General features: G+C 42.2%; 1 protein-coding gene and 1 pseudogene across 3 annotated transcripts in view; one reads left to right on the top strand and one right to left on the bottom strand.

Annotated features, from left to right (window-relative positions):
* The window catches only part of TICRR (TOPBP1 interacting checkpoint and replication regulator), a 44,897-nt gene extending 22,142 nt beyond the window's left edge, over positions 1-22,755 (top strand). Inside the window, exons 14-23 of one of the 3 annotated variants that reach the window (XM_055326406.1) lie at positions 539-596; positions 2,423-2,569; positions 13,808-13,898; positions 15,002-15,063; positions 16,137-16,271; positions 16,835-16,992; positions 18,739-19,139; positions 19,635-20,881; positions 21,013-21,138; positions 21,893-22,755. In XM_055326406.1, the coding sequence (XP_055182381.1) occupies positions 539-596; positions 2,423-2,569; positions 13,808-13,898; positions 15,002-15,063; positions 16,137-16,271; positions 16,835-16,992; positions 18,739-19,139; positions 19,635-20,881; positions 21,013-21,138; positions 21,893-22,005 (2,538 nt within the window). In that variant the 3' untranslated portion in view covers positions 22,006-22,755. Of the gene's footprint in view, positions 1-538; positions 597-2,422; positions 2,570-13,807; positions 13,899-15,001; positions 15,064-16,136; positions 16,272-16,834; positions 16,993-18,738; positions 20,882-21,012; positions 21,139-21,892 lie in introns of all 3 variants that reach the window. The other 2 variants (XM_055326405.1, XM_055326404.1) reach the window with 2 other exon arrangements.
* LOC129510542 (serine/arginine-rich splicing factor 10-like) lies at positions 5,903-6,714 on the bottom strand (annotated as a pseudogene).
* Positions 22,756-22,866: the final 111 nt, after the last annotated feature.

Below are 22,866 nucleotides of genomic sequence, written 5' to 3'. Positions count from 1 at the left end.
TTCTTTTTTCCTTTATCCCCATCATGAGCTTGTTTCTGTGTACATAGATAGGTCTTCTTTCTCTATTTCTAGAAGTCTTCCTGATCTCTTAATGTCTGCATTGGATGAATGTATCAAAATTTGTTTCACTCTATGGATACTGAGGTGTTTTTTATTTTATGTTACAATGCAGGCTTCAGTGTCCTTGGAACATATATCTGTTTTTGTGCATTTTTTTTTAATTTTTATTTATTTTATGATAGTCCCACAGAGAGAGAGAGAGAGAGAGAGAGAGAGAGAGAGAGGCAGAGACACAGGCAGAGGGAGAAGCAGGCTCCATGCACCGGGAGCCCTACGTGGGATTCGATCCGGGGTCTCCAGAATCACGCCCTGGGCCAAAGGCAGGCGCCAAACCGCTGCGCCACCCAGGGATCCCATGTTTTTGTGCATTTTACAAGTGTTTCTGTTAGGGATTCCTACAAGTGAAACTGCAAGGGTCAGAGGATTTCACGTGGAATTCTTATTCTTTTAAATGAATGCCAATTTACTCCTCTTTTAGGAGACCTCTCGTTCTACTGTTCAGCAGCCTCCACTTCCGGTGAAAGATCCAGTACAAGGTAAGCTGTACTCTCCTAGCGCACAGATTTATTAACTAGCATGACAAACTTAGTTTAATTTCATTTATTTTAGCAACTGTATACAGTTATAAATTAGAATTTTGTATGATTATATGAATCGTTAATTATATCCAAATACCATGTGCTAGGAGAATAAGAGTCACATACATAGTCTCAAAATATTGCATTCTATAAAATCTCTGGCCAGAAATCTTTTTTTAAAAACACCATTATTATGAAAGCCACAAAAAGGAAAAGAAGCAGTGATAAACTGGTTTAGATGAAAGCGCTTTAAGTGTGGCAGCTGAATGCACTAGGTGATCCCTGTTTGGATCTTAACTTCCAGGAGGACAGGGTCTTTCATGAGACCATGAGAGAAATGGGAAGCTGGATAGTATGCTGAGTGACTTGCCCTTGTTTTTGGGAGATCTGTGCTGAAGTACAGGGAACTGAAGGGTTGAGATGTCCCCACCTTACCATGCCGTGCTTGGATATGGCAAGAATTGTGTAAATGTAGAGAGAGAGAGGTGGAGGGAGAAAACATATGTTGACAGTGGATTTTAGTGATGATTCTCTGTGTGATGTATTCTTTGAAACTTTCAATATTAAACTTTTAAAAAACTTGGGAAAACAAAGTAGCAAATCAAATTTGGCTGTCAAGTCATAAATTCATTTCAGGCACTTTTTTTTTTTTAACTTGGGTATTATTGATGTCCTTAATAATAATGTTGGTCCCGGTGGGTAATATAAGGGCTCCTCCCAGCTTGTGGATCATGGCTAGTTTGATTTGTATTTAAGTGACCTGCTCTCAGAAGAGTTTATCCTTGGTGAGGTTTGAGGAGCCTTCAGTAGGCTGTCTTGCTTCAGATTAACATGCCACCCTGCTGGCTTTGTCAAGTAATTTTTGACTCTGAAGCTATTTCTCCTAACTTTGAGTCTAAATGGCCACAAATTCCCATGCTCTGGAGTCAGGAAGAGCATTTAAAATAACCTAGTAGATTGGTAAAATATCCTAAGAAGAAAGATTTGTGGAATTGAAGGAACAGTTTTCTCCTTGGAGCTAAGCTGAATACAAAGCAGTTAAAAGGCCAAAAGTGAGGAAAATCCTCATAACACTGGCTTTTATTAAAATGACCCTGGAACACCTGTGTGGCTCAGTGATTGAGCATCTGCCTTTGGCTCAGGTGGTGATCTTGGGATCAAGTCCCACCTCCTCTCAGGGAGCCTACTTCTCCCTCTGCCTGTGTCTCTGCCTCTCTCTCTGTCTCTCATGAATAAATAAAATCTTTAGGAAGAAAAAAAAAAAAAGACCCTGATCTACATTAGCCAGTCTCTTAAGGATTGTATCCACTTTACAATGAGGATAGCCTCCAATTTAAGCGATGGCCTTCCTTATGTTCCTTATGAAAAGTTGGATTGAAACTGAATTTCTTTTTTTTTTTTTAATTTTTAAAATATTTTATTTATTTATTCATGAGAGACACAGAGAGAGGCAGAGACACAGGCAGAGGGAGAAGCAGGCTCCATGCAGGAAGCCTGACGTGGGCCTCGATCCTGGGACTGCGGGATCACACCCTGAGCCAAAGGCAGACGCTTAGCCACTGAGCCACCCAGGTGTCCCCAAACTGAATTTCTAAAACTAAATAGTTTGAATGCACCATGTGAATATAATATTTAAGGAAATCCTATTAGTAAATGTGAATATAGAAGTCGGTCTATAGAATACTTTCCTTAAGCAGCCTCTGAGTATCTTTCTTTTCCCAGATATGGCACATATTAGTGATAATATTAGATGCTTTGTTTTTTTGTTTTTTTTTTTTTTCCAGAAGTGACCAAAGTTCGAAGAAATCTCTTCAACCAGGAAATGATTTCTCCTTCAAAGAGATCGGCAAAACGGGGGTTACCTAGAAGCCACTCTGTGTCAGCAGTGGAAGGTCTAGAGTGTAAACTTGACAACTTCAAGAGGACCAAAGGTACCATTTTTTAGGGTAGCCAAGAGAAGGGGAGGGCTTTTGGATCCAAAGCAACCTCCAGACTCTGTTGCAGAAGCTCATTGAACTCCTGTTTTCCTCTCTAAGTTCCATTAGTTTTCCCCTGGGGGTCTCTCTCCCTCTAATCTTGAATGAAGACTTAATCCTAGTATCTGCTCAGTCCTCCCCTTCCTGTCGTTCCCACAGACAAGCATCTATTTTACAAAACCAATGAAAAGGAAAATGAAAGATAGTGACCGGTTATTTTCTAGTCTTTTGGGGATTTTTTTGGCTTGTTTTTGTTTTTTCTTTTTTGTTCTTTTAGTAACTGAGTAAAATATGTGATTTACCTGTCTTCATTATATTCACAAAGTTGTGCAACCATTATCACAAATTCCAGATTTTCATCATTCTAGAAAGAAACCACATATCTATTAGGAGTCATTCCATTTCCCCTGACTTTCCCAGCTGGAGGCAACCACCATTCTACTTGCTGTTTCTGTGAATTCACCTCTTGTGGGTATTTCTTATAAGTGGAATCCTACAGTATACACCAGCATCTTTCATTTAGCATAATGTTTTCAAACTTTGTATGGGTGTCGTGGCACATCTCAGCACCTCATTTCTGTTTATTGCCCGTAATATACCATTGTATGGATAAACTGCTTTTTATTTATCCCTTCATCAGTTGGTGGACATTTGAGTTGTTTCCACTTTTCAGCTGTTACGAATAGTGCTTCTGTAAACATATATGTACAAGATTTTATATAGACATGTTTTTAATTCTCAGGCACTTGCCTTGGAATGAAATTACAGAGCCATATGGTAACTCTCTTTAACTGTTTGAGAAACTACTGCATTGTTTTCTAAAGTGGCTAAACCATTTTACATTCCTACTATCAGTGTATGAGGGTTCCATTTTCTCCACACCCACCTTCTGTTGTCTCTCTCTCTCTCTCTTTTTTTTTCTTAAGTAGGTTAGGATGCCTGGGTGGCTCAGTTGATTACACATCTGATATTTTATTTCATCTCAGGTCGTGATCTCAGGGTTGTAAGATGGAGCCCTGTGTCAGTTCTGCACTCAGCATGGAGTCTGCTTGAGATGCTTTCTCTCCCCCTCTCCTCCTCCTTGCCTCCCTTACTCCCTCCCATGTGTGCACTCTCTGTCTTAAATAAATAAATAAGGGGTACCTGGGTGGTGCAGTTGGTTAAGCCTCTGACTCTTGGTTTCAGCTCAGGTCATGATCTCAAGGTTGTGAGATCAAGCTCTGTGTCAGGCTCAGTGTGAAGTCTGCTTGAGTTTCTCTTTCACCCTCTCCCTTTGCCCCTCCCCATGCTCTCTCTATCTCTTTCAAATCTTTAAAAATAAAGTAAATAAATAAAATCTTAAAGTATGCTCCATGCCCAGTGTGGAGCCCATATGGAGCTTGAACTCACAACCCTGAGATCAAGACCTAAGCTTAGATCAAGAGTTGGACACTTAACTGACTAAGCCAGCCAGGTACCATGTTGTCCCTCTTTTTTAAAATAAAAAAAAAAAAAATTTTTTTTTTGTTGTCCCTCTTTTTGATTCTAACTGTCCTCCTGTGTGTGTATGCAGTGGTATGTCATTGTGGTTATCAGTTGTATTTCCTCGATGACTAATGTTGAACATCTTTTCATGTGCCTACATTTGTGTGTCTCTTTTAAAGAATGTCTATTCAAATTTTGCTCATTTTGTAATTGAAATATCAGTTAAAAATTGTCTTGCAGTTGCTGAATTGCAAGAATTCTTTATATATTGTAGATATTAGTCCCTCATCAGATACATGATTTGCAGATATTTTATCCGATCTGTGGGTTGTCTTTTCACTTTGATAGTGCCCTTCAATACACAAAGTTTTTAATTTTGATGAAGGCTATTTTAAAGCAATTTATGAACTTTTGTCATTGCTTATGCTTTTGGTGTCATAGCTTAAAAAAAACAGTACTTAATCCAATTTTCGAGTGTAAGCTGTTACATTTCAGTCTTTGATCCATTTTGAGTTAACTTTTGTGCATTATTTTGTGTGAGATGGGAGCCTAATGTCATTCTCTTGTATGTGGCTATCCTGTTGTCTCAGTCCCATTTGTTGAAAAGGCTTCTTTCCTCATTGAGTTATTGTGGCATCTTGGTCAAAAGTCAGTTGACCACATATTTTAAGGTGTTAATTCTTTTTTAAATGTCAGGTAGAATTCAGCAGTAAGCCATCTAGTCCTGAGTATTTCTTTGTGGGAAGTTTTTTGATAACTAATTCCATCCTTTACTTGTTACAGGTTTATTTAGATTTTCTGTTTCTTCTTGAGTCTCTTTTCAGTGTTTGTGTCTTTCTAAGAATTAGTTTCTTCTTGGTGATCTAATTTGCTGTTAATACAAGTTGTTCATAGTATTCCCTTAATAGTCCTTTGTATTTCTGTGAGGTTGGTATCTATGGTCCTTCTTTCATAGTAGTTTGGGTTTAACCTCTTGGTCAGTCTAGTTAAAGGTTTGTCAATTTAATGATCTGTTCAAAGAACCAACTTTTGGTTTCATTGATTTTTCTGTTTTTAATTCTTGCTTTCATTTATTTCCTATGCAATCTTTATCATTTCCTTCCTTCTACTTGCTTTGGTATTAGTTTGATCTTTTTGAGCTTTTAAGGTTAAGTTGAGGTTAATGATTTGAGATATTCTTCTTTTTTAATACAAGCATTACAGGTACAGATTCCCTTCTAAGCACTGTTTTAACTGTATCTTGTAAGTCGGGGTTGTGTTTTCATTATCTCAAAATATTTTCTAATTTCCCATGTGATTTCTTCTTTGACTCATCGGTCATTTAGGAGTACGTTGACCTCCATGTATTTGTGAGTTTCCCAAATTTATTTCTGTTGATAATTTCTAATTTCATTCCATTGTGGTTGGAGAACAAACCTTGTATTTCAGTATTAATTTTATTAAGACTTATTTTATGCTTTCCCATTTGTCCTGTAATGGAGAATGTTCTGTGTGTATTTGAGAATAGTGTGTGTTCTGTTCTTGCTAGGTGGAGTGCATTACTATTCATCTGTTTGACCCATTTATTTTATAACTGAAAATTAATTCCCTTTATCTTTTTGATTCATCCCTCACTTACCTCCCCTCTGGCAACCACCAGTTCCATGTATGTAAGAGTCTGGGGTTTTAAATTAAATTAAATTTTATTTTATTTTAAGTTGAGTTTCCTTTTATTTGTCCTAAAATGCTTACTTTCAAACTTGAAGGGACTTCATTTATTCCATGTAGTTTTGATAACATTCTTTTTTATCTTTTCAGACCAGAGTCAGAATATTTGTACAGTATTCATACTGCATCTTCCATCCACCCTTTGGTCACTTGAACTGCCCTTCTTTGGTTCTTTTTACGCTTTCTCAGATCTGTCTTGTAGTAAACAGAACTGTACTGAGTATTCCAGCTGTGGTTTGGTCTATATTGTCGGAATGGCTTCTGCTATGCTGTGGTCTTCCAGCCAGTCTACTGTTTCTAGGTCTCTAAGATCTTCTATGGTTGTAATCAAAGGACTGGCTTCTTGGGATCCCTGGGTGGCGCAGTGGTTTAGCGCCTGCCTTTGGCCCGGGGCACGATCCTGGAGGCCCGGGATCGAATCCCACATCGGGCTCCCAGTGCATGGAGCCTGCTTCTCCATCTGCCTATGTCTCTGCCTCTCTCTCTCTCTATCTGTGTGACTATCATAAATAAATAAAAATTAAAAAAAAAAAAAAGGACTGGCTTCTTGATCTTCTTTCATAACTTGAGCTTCTAGAATGTCTATATCTGTCATAATCATCATAGCATGAAGAACTGTACTCATTCCTCCCTTCCTTGACTTTCATTTGATTTGGAGTCTTCCGATCCCCCTATGCAAACTGTATTTCAATTTGGTGTCTACAAATCCATTTTTTGTCCAAATTATGTAAAGCATCTTCAGCATCATGGACATCCTCAAATTGAACATAAGCAAATCCTCTTGGATGGCGTGTGTAGAAATCAAGTGGAACATACACATCAACTATAGGACCATAATGACCAAATTCTCATCGTAAATCTTCCAACCTGGTATTGTCAACCACGTTCCTTATGAACAGAGACATGTTGGGGCGCAGGTAGCAGGACATGACGGCGACATGAGTCTCAGCAGGGGGAACTAAGAGGCTCAGTAAACCGTTCGCGGATCTGGCAACATGGATCCTCAGACAGCCAGAGGGCTCCACTACCTGTTTTGTGTTTTAGATTCCACGTGTAAGTGAAACCATATGGTACTTGTCTTTCTCTGACTTAATTCACTTAGCAAAATACCCTGTAGGACAATTCATGTTGTCATAGATATCAAGATCTCATTCTTTTTAATGACTGAGTAATATTCCATTTTACATATACCACATCTTCTTTATCCATCCATCTATCAATGGACACTTGGGTTACTTCCATATCTTGGCTGTTATAAAGCTGCAGTAAATATAGGGGTGCTTATGTCTTTTCGAATTAGTGGTTTCATTTTCTCTGGGTAAATACCAGTAGTGAAATTATTAGATCATATGGTAATTCTATTTTTACTTTTTTTTTATTTTTATTTTTTTTTTATTTTTACTTTTTTTAAGGAACCTTCATACTGTTTTCCCCCAGTGGTTGCATCAGCTTGTATTCCACCAACGGTGCATGGGGATATCCCTTTTTTCCCCATATCCTCGCCAACACTTGTTTCTTGTGTTTTTGATTTCAGCCGTTCTGACAGATGTGAGGTGGTATCTCGTAGTTTTGATTTGAATTTCCCTGATGATGAGTGATGTTGAGAATCTTTTTATGTGTCTGTTTGCCATCTGTTATATCTTTAGAGAAATATTTGTTCATGTCTTTGCTCATTTTTTTTTTTTTTTTGCTTTTTTTTTTAAAAGATTTTATTTATTCATGAGAGACAGAGAGAGAGGCAGAGACATAGGCAGAGGGAGAAGCAGGCTTCCTGTGGGGAGCCTGATGCAGGACTCTATCCCCAGACCCTGGGATCACGCCTTTGAGCCAAAGGCAAATGCTCAACCGTTGAGCCACCCAGGTGTCTCTCTTCTGCCCATTTTAATTGGATTATATTTCGGTTCTGACTTGTCCTGAGTCTTTATATATTTTGGATAGTAACCTTTTATTGGATATGTCATTTGCAAATATCTTCTCCCACTCAGTAGGTTGCCTTGTGATTTTGTTTCCTTTGCTGTGCATAAGCTTTTTTATATTTTGATGTAATCCCAATGGTTTATTTTTGTTTTTGTTTCTCTTGCCCAAGGAGACATATATAGAAAGAAGTTGCTAAGGATGATGTCAGAGAAGTTACTGCCTGTGTTCTTTTTAGGTTTTTTATGGTTTCAGGTCTCACATTTAGGTCTAATCCATTTTATTTTTTTTGTTTGCCATGAGAAAGTGGTCCAGTTTGATTTTTTTTTTTTCATGGTGCTGTCCAGTTTTCCCAACACCATTTATTGAGGAGATTGTCTTTTTCCCAATGCATATTTTTGCCTCCTTTGTTGTAGATGAATTGACCATATAAGTGTGATTTATTTCTGGGCTTTGTATTCTGTTCCTTGATCTATGAGTCTGTTTTTGTGCCAATACCATACTGTTTTGGTTACTGTAGCTTTGTAGTATATCTTGAAATCTGGGATTGTGATACCTCTAGATTTATTCTTTCTCAAGATTGCTTTGGCTAATTGGGGTCTTTTGTGGTTTCATATAAATTTTAGTATTATTCTAGTTCTGTGAAAAATGCTCTTGTTATTTTGATAGGGATTATATTGAATCTGTAGATTGCTTTGGATGGTATGGACATTTTAACAATTTAAAATCTACCAATCCATGTGTCATCTTCTATTTTTTTCATCAATGTTTTATAGTACTCAGAATACAATTCTTTCACCTCCTTGGTTGAATTTATTCCTAGGTATTTTATTCTTTTGGGCACAATTTTAAATGGGATTGTTTTCTTACTTTTTCTTTCTTCTACTTTATTACTAGTATGTAGAAGTAGAACTGATTTCTGTATATTAATTTCATACTCTGCAACTTTACTGCATTTATCATTTCTATTAGCTTTTTAGTGGAATCTTTAGGGTTTTCTATCTATAGTATTGTGTAATCTGCAAATAGTGACAGTTTGACTTCTTCCTTACCAGTTTGGATGCCTTTTATTTCTTGTTTGATTGCTGCAGCTTGGACATCTAGCACTGTGTTGAAAAGTAGTTGAGAGGGGCACCTGGGTAGCTCAGTGGCTAAGCATCTGCCTTCGGCTCAGAGGAGTCCCGCATTGGGCTTCCCCTAGGGAGCCTGTTTCTCCCTCTACCTATGTCTCTGCCTCTCTCTGTGTGTCTCATGAGTAAATAAATAAAATCTTTAAAAAATTTTAAATTAAGAAATTATTTGAGAGTAAACACTCTTGTCTTGTTCCTGGTCTTGAAGAAAAGCTCTGTTTTTCACCATTAAGTATGATGTTAGCTGTGGGGGTTTCTCATCTATGGCCTTATTACATTGAGGTATATTCCCTCTAAACCTAAACTTTGCTGAGAGTTTTTATCATGAATGGATATTGTAGTTTGTCACATGCTTTTTCTTTTTTGGGATGATCATATGGTTTGTATTCTTTCTCATTTGTGTGAAGTATCACATTAATTTGCAAATATTGAATCAGTCTTGCATCTTTGGAATAAATCCTACTTGATTGTGGTGAATGATTTTTTAATGTATTGTTGTATTCAGTTTGCTAATATTTTGTTGAGGATTTTTACCTCTATGGTAATCAGAGATACTGGTCTGTAGTTATTCTAGAATATCTTTGGTTTTGGTATCAAGGTAATGCTGGCCTTCTTGAATGAACTTACAAGTTTTCTTCCTCTTTTATTCTTTGGAATAGTTTGAAAATTTGGTTTCTTTTAATTTTTATCACTTTATTGATATTCTCATTTTGTTCATATATTGTTTTCCTGATATCCTTTAGTAATTCATGATTTTCTTGAGCTCATTAAGCATATTTAGAAAACTTGATTTGATGTCCTTGACCAGTGATTCTGATGTCTAGGATCTCTTGAGGATGGTTTACATCAAATTCGTTTTTTTCCTGTGAATGGGCTCTACTTCTCTATTCTTTGTATTCGTTGTTGAAAATTTGACATTCTGAGTATTATAATGTGATAACTCTGGAAACCAGATTCTCCCACTTGCTAATCGTTGTGTATTGAGAGCATTAGCTTTGTTTTTTTTTTTTCTCTCTCTCTGTTTTCTAAGCTTTTTGTAAAGTTTGTATTCCATGTGTGTGTGGTCACTGAAGTTTGTTCTGTTATCTCTGTGGTTAATCAGTGACCTGACAAAGATTTCCTTAAATGTCTTGACTCCAAAAAGGGAAAAGCAAGAGGGTATACTTGTCTCTTAAATCTTCCCAGGGGTGGGGAACCGGATGGCTCAGTGATTTAGCACCTGCCTTCAGCCCAGGGTGTGATCCTGGAGACCCGGGATCGGGATCGAGTCCCACATCAGGCTCCCAGCATGGAGCCTGCTTCTCCCTCTGCCTCTCTCTCTTTCTCTCTCTCTCTGTCTTTCATGAATAAATAAATAAAATCTTAAAAAAAAAAAAAATCTTCCCGGGGTGGGGCACGTGGATGGCTAAGTTGGTTAAGTGTCTGACTCTTGATTTCAGGGTCATGAGATAGAGCCCCATGTTGGGCTGTATGCTCCATGTGAAGTCCACTTGAGAGTTTTTCTCTCCCTCTACCCGTCCTCCACTTACTCGCAAGCATGCTCACTCTCTTTCTCTCAAAATCTTTAAAAAAAAAAAATCTTCCCAGGAGTGCATTGAGGGAAAACTACTGCATCCTGAGAAGTTCAAAACCAGGGCAAGCACCTGCATCAGCCCTTCAGGGATCCATCAGATTGACCAGAACACACAACCCCAAGTTTGGAAGACAGGGTGTCCACTGTCTGTCTGCTCTACCTCGAGCCAGCTGCTCCCAGAATGTGGACCTCTCCCATAGAGGTGGAGCGAAGCTGAGGAAAGGAGATCATAGCTGTTTATGCATGGCATTCCCTTACCAAAAATCAGCATCTTCCTTTCATATAAAACATTTTCCTCATTGTTATAAGTATCCAGTTGGGCTCCATAGCTCCAAAATATTTGATTCTGATCATTTCTCCCCCTAGTTTACTAATTGTTTCAGTGGGGAGACCAATCCTAAGAGCTTCTTACACCAGTGTTGTGTGACATTACCCCCCTGCCCCGCCCCGCCGGGGATTATGATTAATATCTTGTAACAGCCTCATTCAGATGAATACCAATTTAATTTCAGTAGTATTGAAGAACTTTGCTCTTATAAATTCAGTTGTTTCCTACCTCCTCCTTTGTACTATATTGTCATACACATCACATCTTTGTACATTGTGTACTTATCAGCACCAATATATTTTTTATTTTTATTTAGGTCTTTTTTTTTTTTTTTTTTTTTTTTTTTAAGTAGGCTCCATAACCCAGTTTGGAGCCCAACACAGGTTCAAATTCAGGACTCTTGAGATCAAGACCCAAGCTGAGATCAAGAGTCCGACACCTAACCAATCAAGCCACTCAGGCACCCCCATCAATACCAATTTATAATTATCACTTTATCTTTTAACTCCTAGGAGAAAAGAGTTACAAACAAAAAATGCTTTTGTGCTATACATTATATTTATTTATGTAGTTCCTTCACTGATACTCTAATTCTTTCCATGGATTGGTCTCACTCTTGAGTGCCCTTTCCTTTTGGCCTGAAGGACTCCCTCTAGTGGGGCAGATCTGCTACTTAAAAATTCTGTTTTGTTTTTGGGGGGAGGGAGTTTGTTTCTAATCTGGGAATGTGCTAATCTCCTTCATTTTGAACAATAATTTGCTGGATATAGATTTCTCAGTTGAGTCCTTTTCAGCGCTTTGAATATACCATCACATTATCTTTTGTCCTTTCTTTCTGTTGAGAAATCAGCTTTAGCCTTCTAGAGGATCCCTTATACTTGATGAATTCCCTGCTCTTTGGCTCCTTTCAAGATCCTATCTTTGACTTCTGACAGTTTATGATTTGTGCAGGTGTGGATCTCTTTGACTTTATCCTTCTTGGGTTATTGAGGTTCTTGAGGTCTTTCATCAGACTTGGGATTTTTTTCAGCCAGTATTTCTTCAGATGTTCTTTGTGCTTCTCTCTCCTCCTCAGACTCCCAGTACGTGGATGTTATGCTTGATGGTGTCTCACAGATGTCCGAGATGGTTTCTCTTCATCCTTTTGCTTTCTGTCCCTCGGACTGGTTAATCTGAATTAACCCATCTTCACATTTGTTGATTCTTCTCCCACCTCCTATTTAATAAGTTTTTCATTTTTCAGCTTTAGAATTTCTGTTTGGTTCTTTTTTAGGATTTCTGTCTTTATTGACCTTCTCTATGGGGCAAGTCTTCAGTCTCATACTTCCCTCTGGTTCTTTGGATGTGGTCTTTGTATTTCAAACAGCTTTTTTAAAGTCTTGGTCTAACAGATCTGATGTTTGGAATTCCTCAGGGACTGCTGCTTTTTTCCTGCGCCTGGGCTAACCTCTGTTTCTTTGCATGTCTTATTTTGTACTGAGCACTGGACCTCACAAAGGCAGTTCTGACAGCCAGACCTGTCCCTTCCCAACCAGGGTTTGTTGTTATCGTTAGTGCTTTTGTTGGCTTAGTAACTTTGCTGAACTACCTTAAAGTCTGTTCTGTCTCATGTGGCTACTGACGTCTGCTCACTTAGCTTAAGTGATCCCACTAACGATGCGACAGATTTCCTTTAATGTCTGGAACCAGTTAGTTTCTCAGCTCCTGCTGAGGGCCCTAGGTGAGCTGGCTCATTCCTTCAGAGAGAACGAAAACTGCCTGGCTAAATGTGGGAGACCTCGAGGGTAGTCATGGGTGACAGCTTCAGCCTTAGTGGTTTATTCTGGGCTTATTATTCCCAGGAATATGGTGGAGGTTTGCAGAGGCCCCTACAGATGTCTCCTTTCCCAGTGTTCCCCTTTAAACTTTTGGTTAGCCTGTTGTTTGCCCCAGCTGTTAGCAGTCTCTCTGGCAGCAGTGATGTTTACAGTTGCTGCCGACTGGCTTCAGTAAGTGTTCCCTGGAAAGAGGTTGTTTGCACTGGGTGAGTTCTGAGTCGGGTCAAATAGAGACCACTCCTGCGTGTGGGGTTTTGCAGGAAACTGCCAGACGGGACAGATAATGAGATCTGGGAATGGTGTTTTGGAGGAACCTTAGCCCTGTTCAGAGGCCCCTGGGCTGTTGGTTTGCACAGTGATTGCAGACTGTTGGTTCTCAAGGCTGCAGGACTGGGGAGAGGGGGGACCTGGGCAAGATAAAGTTCTGTGAAGCTCACTCTTACTGGGATTCACTGTTTTTGTTGGATAAATACTCCATGGATTGTAATAAACTGGTTAGTTTCCAGAGTTCTAAAAAAGCTGATTTTGCCTATTTTTGCCCAGTGTTCTCATTCCTTTTATGGAGAAGAGTTATTTCAGAGGTCCTTATGCCACATTCCTGCCAAAATCACTTCTCTTCCTAGTCACTTGTAACTCCTTTTAAACTAGTCTACCTATGAGCAGCTTGGTTACATACTCTACTGGGGAAATTTATGCCAGCTAGCTGGATCTTACTATTAAATACCTTAATATCTGCATGGCATATCAGCATTTTCACATACTTTATTTCATTTAATCATAAATGAAAGAACTGATGAGTGAATGTATTAGCTTTAATAAGTGTTTTTCATTTTTTTCAGAATTGCTTATTAGAGAATAATTTTAGGATTTTATTTATTTGAGAGAGAGAGCGAGAGAGCACAAGCAGGGAGGAGAGGGAGAAGCAGGCTCTTTGCTCAGCATGTAGGGCTTGATCCCAGAACCCTGGGATCATGACCCAAGCTGAAAGCAGCCGCTTAACCCACTGAGCCACTCAGGCCCCCGAGAATAATTTTACGATATTTTACATTGGCTTACTATTTAATCTCTTATGCTGATGAGCTGTTGTATCATGTTAAATTGAGTCCTATAGTGAGACTTTAATCTAAAAACCATTAAGTGAAAACAAGCAAAAACCACTCTAGTATGAGTAGTAAGTCATACATAAGTTCAAACTGCCCCTTTTGCCTTGTTGGTGCTTCTGGATAAGGTTAAATGAAGTTTATGCCATTTACATTTTAGGTTATCACAGACTGTTGACTAGGAGTGTGGCTGAAACTCCAGTACATAAGCAAGTGTCCAGAAGGCTTCTTCACAGACAAATCAAGGGCAGGTGAGAACATCCTTGTCTAGCTGCTTTGTGTACCCACACGGCCTTGCTAAAGATCCTGTGGGCCACTGTCCATCATCTCAACCCTCTCATGACGTAGGTCTTAACTGTCTTATAACCAAAAAGCATTTAACATTCTATAAATTCCATGAGGGCTGGAGAACCATACAGAATGTACTTTTTATTTCACTTACTTCATTTGCCATAATTGAAATTTATCCGTGGTGTTGCATATGTCCACAGTTCATTCTGTGTGTGTGTGTGTGTGTGTGTGTGCGCGCGCGCTGAGAAGCATTCCATCAAATGGATATTCCACATTTTTAAAAAGCATTCATAATTGGACGGAGGGAGTCCTCATTGCTGCTGGGCAAGCCTGGAAGTCTAGGATCTCAGCTTGGCCTCTGGGTGTGGTGGGGCCACAGTTTTCCGTGGCAGTTAGCATCTGAAAGTTTGTCATGTGAGGCTGCTTCTTTCCTGGTTCTTTCGCTAGAGAGAACTGGCTTTCCTTAGGGGAGTTTTTGTTCCTGTTCATATATCTGGGTTGTCTGTTCCCCCAGCACCCAGTCTGGGATTTATGGAGCAAAAAGGGATCTCTGGGAGCTTATTGCCCTGTCTCACCTGGGGTTCTGAGGACCTCAGCCAGTTTGCTTCTTCCTGCCACCTTTTAGTCTGTAAGTCATTCTATATATAAGAATGTTGTTGTTATCGTTAGTGCTTTTGTTGGGGCTTTTTATGACCAGGGCTTTTTAGCTGCACTTAACAGAAACAATAGGGAGGGGCTTGTCAAGGCTTCTTCTAGACATTATTTGTGTACAGACTTTATACACTTGTATAAGATATCTACAGGACAAATCGCAAGAAGTGAAATTGGTAGTTTAGAAGGCATACATATTTCTAATTAATTTTTACATTGTAAAACTGCTTCCCGAAAAAATGTTCTGTTTTACTTTGGACAGTAAAGCATATGAGAGTGCGTGCCAACACTGGTGTTATCAAACTCTGTGGTCTTTATTGCTTTGTGAGGCGAGAGGCTCTCTCTTTAATGTGCATTAAGTATGTTAATAATGAGTGATGCTGAATAATCTTTATGCCTTTTGTTCCTTAAGGTCCTCTGATCCTGGTCCTGATATTGACATTGTTGAAGAGTCCCCAGAAAAAGGAGCAGACGGTATTTACCTACAGTTGCTTTTTGTTGCTTTTTTTTTTTTTTTTAAGTAGGCTCCTCACCCAATGTGGAGCCCAACTCGGGGCTTGAACTCACGAACCTGAGATCAAGACCTCAGCTGAGATCAAGAATCAGATGCCTAACCCACTGAGCCACTGAGGTGTCCCTGTTTTCTGTTGCATTTTAACTAGTTTCTATGAAAGCCCTTCTGTACTTGTGCTATCAATTAGCATATCCTAGGATATTTTACAGACATTGTGATAGCTTTGGGCCCACAGTATAAATTAGTAAATGGTCTCTTACACAGAATTTACCCAAGGGATTTCTGGAGAAAATTTTTTTACACAATAGAAATGGATGTCAGCATACAGTCTAACCACTGTGTAATACAAAAAAGGGCTATTGTTTATTTTAAAAGAACATGTAGGGGCACGCACCTGGTTGGGTCCATCAGTAGAAGACAGAGCTCTAGATCTTAGGGTTGTGAGTTTAAGTTTCGTGTTTGGTGTAGAGATTACTTAGAAATAAAATGTTAAAAAACAGGTGATACAGAAGTTTCCCCCAAAACAAGAAAACCACTTCTTTTTTAATGATTCAAGTAATTTGTTTATTGAAGAAAAATTAGAAGCCAAGTTTTTAACAATTGCTTGATAATCCCACAATTCAGAAATACTGTTAACATTTTAGTTTTAGTAATACTTAGAGGTGTTGTTTCTATACAAATGTATATAACATAAACATGAAAACTGCAATTCCTAAATTAAAAAAAATTTTACAAAAGTCATACTATACACACCTTTTTTTTTTTTTTTTTTTAAACCCAACATGATGGTTAAAAGGGCTGCAGTGTGAAACTTCTGAAGGGACTGTCTGGAGGGTCAGTGGTTGTTTTGGACTTTGGGGCTATATATCATACCCCTTGTAGCTTTGTTACAATACTTTAGAAATCTCAAAGTTAGTAATTTGTCAAATTTTTATCATGTGTGTGGCACTACATAAATTTGACCCATTTCATAAATGGAAAATGTAAAGTTTGCATTTCTACCTCGTTATAAACTACAAATCTGCTTTTGCAGAAGTAAGCTTGAGACGAAGTCCTCGAATCAAGCAATTGTCATTTAGCAGGACAAATTCTGGTTCCTTCTACTCTGGGTCTCAGCCAAAGTCTCGAAGTGTGCAAAGAGTTCACTCATTCCAGCAAGAAAAGTCAGGTAACGTGCTTGACATCTGCCTTCAGAAGTCGGTGCCTACTTGGTGGGAAGTGTTTTTGGGAAGACTACAAAATTTGACATTTTCTTTCTTGACATTGGAGCAGTAGAATAGGTATGCCCATTAGAGGTTCAGGGTGATGAATAATCCATGGCCTTCCTTAAGTGTCCTCCCTTTGGATTCTTACAGCTGGTCCATACTATCCTTAAGAGGTAATTATTCATTTAACAGGAATTACCCATTATTTCCACCTTGTGTTCATATTCTACACTCGGTGTCCTAGGTGGAAGGTGATATGTTTGTCCTTCATGCTTTCATCCATCATTGGTTTGGATCCTCAGATACATTTACAAATAGTTTTACTTGCATAATGTAAGGGCTCAGGTTAATATGGAGTCTTTTTAAAATTCAAGATGGCAGGAATAATTGTAGCTGCTGGCATAATTAGGTAGGTTCCCTCTCCACTCCCACTTGCTCTAAAAAATTGTCATCTTGTATGGACTGGCTGTTCTAATAGTACTGGGAGGGCAGGAGTTAAGCAAGAATCACTGTTTTTGACTTGCAGACCAAAGAGAAAATTCTCCAAACCAAAGTATTCGTTCTCCTAAGAGGCTGCTTTTTGGGGCAATGTCTGAGATGGTCAGCCCCTCTGAGAAGTGTTCAGCTCGAATTCAAAGGCCTTCAAGAAACCCATTGGGCTCTGACATACCCACTGCATATCAGGTATAACATGTCTATAATGTTTAAAATTGTGTGGTCGTGAGGGGGAAACAGAGACATGGCCAAGAAAACCCACTGAGTCCATTAGGGAAGAGAAGATAGGTGATCTATAGAGACTGATAGCTACTTGGAGGTCATTGGGTGGATCCAGATGAATGATGATTGGATATGTGGGGATGTAAGACAGCAGTCTGGTAGAGGCCAAGAGAATAGAAATGATCTCCCCTGGTCTGTTGGTTTCATCCACCATTTTTATCATGCTATGTATATATATTTTTGAAATGGGCAGGGATCAATCCTCTGTTTCCCTTACATTGCCCACCCAATCCAGTCACCCACATTAGAAACGTGGGAGTCTCTCTGGACTGCTTCCTCTTACCAGACTAAGCCAATCAATCAATCCTGCCAGTTTACAGACTATTTGATTGCGTTCCCTCTTCTCCATCCCCTGCTATTCCTGCCTTACTTCAGTTCTACTTGTAACATTTCATTCACTTTTTTCCTTTCAAGTCCGTCCTGCCCCCAGAGGCTACAGTGATCTTTTCAGACTGCATCACTTTGCTTAGAGCTCTACTACTCTTTGTTAAAGCAGGGTTTCTAGGTTTTCCTGAATTGAGACCATTGTGTTAAAAAAAAAAAAAAAAGTAATTGTTTGTAAACCTAATAAGCTGCTTAGAGGTTGAGGGAGGACTATGGGAATGGGTTTGAAGACCACTGATCTCCAGGACCAGGTTCAGTCCTCCCCAGACAGGCACAGGCCTCTGTGGGCTGGCTGTGGCCCTTGCCCCGCCCCTGCTTTGTCCTCCATGTCCCTGGCAACATCAGGCTGCATGCTGGTCTGCACACAGCTGGTGCTGTTCCTTTTAGGCGTAGAAAACTTTAGAGCCCAAGGCACAAGAGTTCCCTCCTCCCCATCTTTTTCCTTTACCTGCTGACACCCATTCTTAAAGACCCAACTATTCCTGTCCCCATTTCCTGCTAGCTGGGTTAGACAGCCAGCCTGTTCTTGTGCCCCCATGTTGTCCCATGCATGGCCCTGTCAGTGCACAGGCACCACTGTGTCATCATCTGGCTGTATACCCCGTTGAACATGAAATGCTCACCAAATCAGTATTCCCTTGAGATGATCGAGCAAGTTTGTAGAAATGATGGGTGTCTGATCTCCTTTACCTGTTGGGATGTTTAACTGCATGTTGCAGGAAGGGAGGGAAATTTTTTTGCTGGGGTGTCCTTCCTGAGACGTTATCTGTGTTGCTGTACCTTATGGATCTGTATATTCCATACCCCTCCCGCCCTACCCCCCCCCCACACACACACAGAGCCTGGCACATAGTGGGTGCATAGCTGGCACATGTTTGATGCAGGTGAATAGCAGGTGATGTGATATCTGGAGGCCACATTAGGCAGAGACCAGAAGGCGCTGTCTCGTTGAAGAGAAAAGTAGCTGGGAGTGGAGTGATATATCGTTAGAGGCAAAGCCTATTTTAGCTGGAGCATGCATACTATGAAAATTTTGTCTTAGAATCAAGATTAGATTCAGTGTTTGGTGCTAGAAAAAGTAGACAAGTGAAATCTGGGTCATGGTTAGAAGTGGAAATGTGTCACTATTTGAGATCCAGCTTACGGTCATTTGTTCAGCTGCCCAGAAATCTCCCATCTGTCTTTCTCATTGTCTTAGAGATTATTCTAATGCTCGATAGAGAATATGGGTCATGCTGTGTATGCACTGAAACAAGTATCTCTTTACAGACTCCTAAGAAGAGTTACCGAAAATCTCCAGGCTCCTCTAAAGCTACACCACAAAGGTTCCCCCGTACACCGCAAACTCCACTGTACACCCCTGAAAGGCGGCAAAAAAACCCTACAGAAGTGACCCCTAGCAAACAGGTCATTTTTAAGGCATCCTTAAAAGACTGCTCACCTGGCTGGGATTCACCATCTCCACCAAAAGTCACTCCTCGGAAAGGACGCTCCCTGGCAAAAGGAGGAACCTCTCCTCTTGAAAAAAAGATACCAAGAACTCCCAAAAGGCCAGGTGGTCAGCCACCTGGATTTCTGAATTCAACTTGGCCACCTTCACAGACTTCCAGTCCAGAAAACACCTCCAGCTGGGCAGCCATGACCAGGAGTGAGAGTCTGACTTCCAGCAGGTATGCCCTAAGAACTCCTCCGAGAGCAGCAGCCTCAGGGCTACAAAGAGAAACCCCTGTGGATCAAAAGCTCCCCCATCCCTGTGTCCCCTGGGCTCCTCAGGTAGAGGAGCTAGCCCAGAAATGGAAGGATAAAGCTGTTTCAGTCCCCAAGACACTGGAGAGTACAAATCTGATTTCTCTCCCACCTCCTCCTCCAGAAAAACCTTTGACCTCTCCCTTAGGTGAGATTTCCACAAAAAGTCCATTTTGGAAATTTTCGATAGAATCTCCTCCCCCTGAAGAACTGGATTGGGAAGAGCCCCAGAAAGCACCCACTGTATCCTCGTCTCTCTCCTGCCCTGTGCCCTCAACGCCCCCCAGAACCTCACTGATAGCCCAGTCTGACCCCATGCCCCCTTTGTTCCCTTCTAAAATTGGAAAAAGGCAGAGAGACACCTCTAATCTTGAAAGCAGCTCCTTGCAGCGTCAGCCTAGTCCCTTTGCTGCTCCTAGGGTTACCACAGCTAGCAACCTAGCTGCCATCACAGATGCCAGAAAAGACCAGAAGGAAGCAACCCTCTCTCCTCAGCCTTCTCCTGAAAGACACAGTTACTGTGGGACTGGCTTCAACAGTGACTGGCGTCTGTCCTCTCCTCTGCTTATTGTGAGCGACACAGAGTATCTCACTCTCCTGGACGAAGCAGAGCACCATGGCAGTAATGGCTTACAAAGTCATGTCACACCAGCGGAAGAAGGTGAGGCGTCAAGGATTGTGGTTACCTGTGAGCAGCCTTCTCTGTCGCACCACGGGCTTCCTCCATCCCCTCAGCCCGGCTCACCTCCGACCCTGTCATATGACCTGCGCTGCACCGCAGACAGGAGGCAGCGCCAGGCAGCCTCCCAGCTAGAGAACCTGCGAGCTTCATCTTGGTTTCCCAAAGCCTCTGCCAGCCCACAGACCTATGAGGTGGAGCTGGAGATGCAAGCTTCTGGCCTTCCTAAGCTTCGAATTAAAAAGGTAGACCCCGGCTGTCTATCTGAAGCTGATCCACCACAGAAGGTGGGCTCCCTGGGAGAGGAGAGCTCCCTCCCTGGACTCAGCAGCATGTCCCAGGCCAGTAAGGCCTCAGGTAAACCTGAAGCCACCTACATGTCAACCCCCTGCCTGCGCCCCGCGCACAGCACCCCCGGCAAGAGCGGAGGACAGACCTACATCTGCCAGTCCTGTACCCCGACCCGCTGCCCCTCCAGCACCCCCTCTCCGTTTCAAACAGATGTCGGTGTTCCTTGGACCCCGTCTCCCAAGCACGGCGGGAAGACCACTCCTGACACCATTAAAGACTGGCCCCGGAGGAAGAGGGCAGTGGGCGGCAGCTCCGCTGGCAGGAGCGAAGTCGGCACTGACTTTCCTGCAGGCGTGTCCCTGCTCGAGCCGGAACACAGGGAGCGAGCAGGCCTTGAACTCAGCAGCTGTAGGACTCCCCTCTTGGGGGATTTTGAGCTTGAGGGGGTGTGCCAACTGCCAGATCAGTCACCTCCCAGGGACAGTGTGCCTCAGGCTGAGGAAGCCTTCTGGGGACAGTTTGGGTTGGGCTCCAGGAAGAGGCTCCTTCCTGCCAAGGAGGAAGCGGAGTGTCAAGCCAAGAGAGCGTGTGATGAGCAGAGAGGAGACACAGACCATAGCAGGAGTGAGGAGCACTCTCCGAGTATGAGTGGGCGGCACCTCCCCTCCACAGGGGACAACGAGGTGTTTATTTCTAGTGAGTCTGGGGCCCTTGGCTGGCAGCTGGCCGGGCGGGCAGGGAGGTGCTTCCTGAAAAGGCTCTGGCTCCCTGGTCTGGGGTGCTGCGGGGCCGCGCTTACCCTGTGCCATCGCATGTTGTCGCTGTAGGTTCCACACCCCCGGCAGGTTGTGCGGTGCGGAGCTGCCTTTCCACCAGCAGCCTGCAGGCACTCACCCAGTCTCCACTGCTCTTCCAAGGGAAGACCCCTTCTTCGCGATGTCACGAAGCCAGAGGTAATTTGTCCATTAATGGTCCTGGAGACTTACAGGATCAAACCTGTGTCCTTTGGGTGACTCCCCAGAGTTAGCTCAGGGTTGCCAGGTAGCTGGATGGATGGTGGAGGAGTCAGATGGCCCGAGTAGGGGACAGATGACTGTCCCTGTGGTATCATGTACTCTTCCCAGAGAAACTCCACCTGAGAACTCCAGTGTGTCATTAAGCAGACCTCAGTTCCTGCTCTATTTTCTTCAGCTTCCTTAAGCAGTGACAGCTGTGGACATAACCACACACCACGTGGCTCTAGTCCCTGGAGCCTGAGGAACGCGTGTCAGGCAGCATGGGACACAGGTGGCACACTGGCAGCCAGCTGCTTCCCTCCAGGGGTGTACACTTCTGTACACAAGCTAGGATTAAGGACTGGCTGGCATGCACAGCCTTCAGACTCAAGGATTCCCTTTACTGCACCTGACCTGGGGAAGGACTTGAGTGTCTAGAACTGAAGGGGAGTGCAGGAGATAGGGGCCCTCCAGTGATTCCCTTCCCTCAGGATATAAATCACGCAAAACAATGTACAATACAGCTGAGGGAATTCAACCCACAGCACTTTACTTTTTCAGTTACTTACTGTCACAAGCTCAGTGCTGATGTGGGGGCGGAGAGCCTTGTGACAAGTATGGGCAGTGCTTCAGCGGCACTCAAACCTGCAGGGTTTAAGTCCACCTGTGTGTGTATCACTCTCCAGTTCAAGCCCTTTCTGCCTTTTTCTAGATGAGGATACAGAGGTTTTCCCCACCACGGCTGAAGAATCTCCGTTCAGCCGAGCAATCTCCAGGAGACGCCCCATCAGCAGAACTTACTCACGAAAGAAGCTGATTAGCTAGTTAGGACAGAACTGGCCAGGGGACTTATAACAACACTACCAAGCTGAGCTAGAACCCCTATACTCCCTACACAGAGGAAGTGTGCCAGGAGCAGTTTTCTGTGGACAGGGTAGGAGTTCAGGCTCATACCACAGAGGAATTCTTACATAGACACTCAGTTCGCTGAGCCAGGGCCCAGCTTATCTGTCCTACATTAACCCTGGGCTTGCTGCACAGAAACATGAAGAACCAGGGCTCCGTGGAACTGAGGAAGCTCAAAGATGGAAGTCAGCCCAGTCCCTGTGAGCATAAAGGAACAGGGGGGGCCTGGGCCTGCACCTCTCTTACTGTCCTCTATCAATTCTGACAAGAGTGCCTTAGGGGTTTTAATCCTCTTGGAATGTGTCCTTCCCACCTGGTACCCCAATCCCCCACCCTAGCCCCCTTGTTAGGGAGGTGGTATAGCTGGTGCCCTAACTCAGCCTGGGGGTTGGGGGCAAACGGAATTGTAGGGGCTCCCATTCCAGCCCTAGCCTCTGAGAGACCAAGGCAAGTCCGACAACCCCCCCATCTCACTTGTGAAGTAGGAGAAAGGGCTCCCCACAGGTCCCTTGAAAAGTTGAAGGCTGTGTCCCATGGCAGAATAAATTTCTTTCATTCCTCATGTAATAAAAAAATCCTCTCTGGCTACTTAGTTAGCATTCTGGGCCTTTCTGTTTAAGCTCACAGTCTCTGGTTGACTCACTCAGGCCGAGCGCTAGTGGTTCTTGGAGCAGCTGCGTCTCCGGGTCAGCCTGAAACCCAGCCCGGCCCCGGCCCCATCCTCACTGTGCACGGGGAGATGCCTGTGTCATGGAGCAGCCAGGAGGGTCCTGGGGAACT

This window comes from Nyctereutes procyonoides, unplaced genomic scaffold (genome assembly GCF_905146905.1).
Source record: "Nyctereutes procyonoides isolate TBG_1078 unplaced genomic scaffold, NYPRO_anot_genome, whole genome shotgun sequence".
Lineage (NCBI taxonomy): Eukaryota > Metazoa > Chordata > Mammalia > Carnivora > Canidae > Nyctereutes > Nyctereutes procyonoides.
Note: the sequence above shows the minus strand (reverse complement) of the source record. Positions and strands in the feature narration are given on the sequence as shown.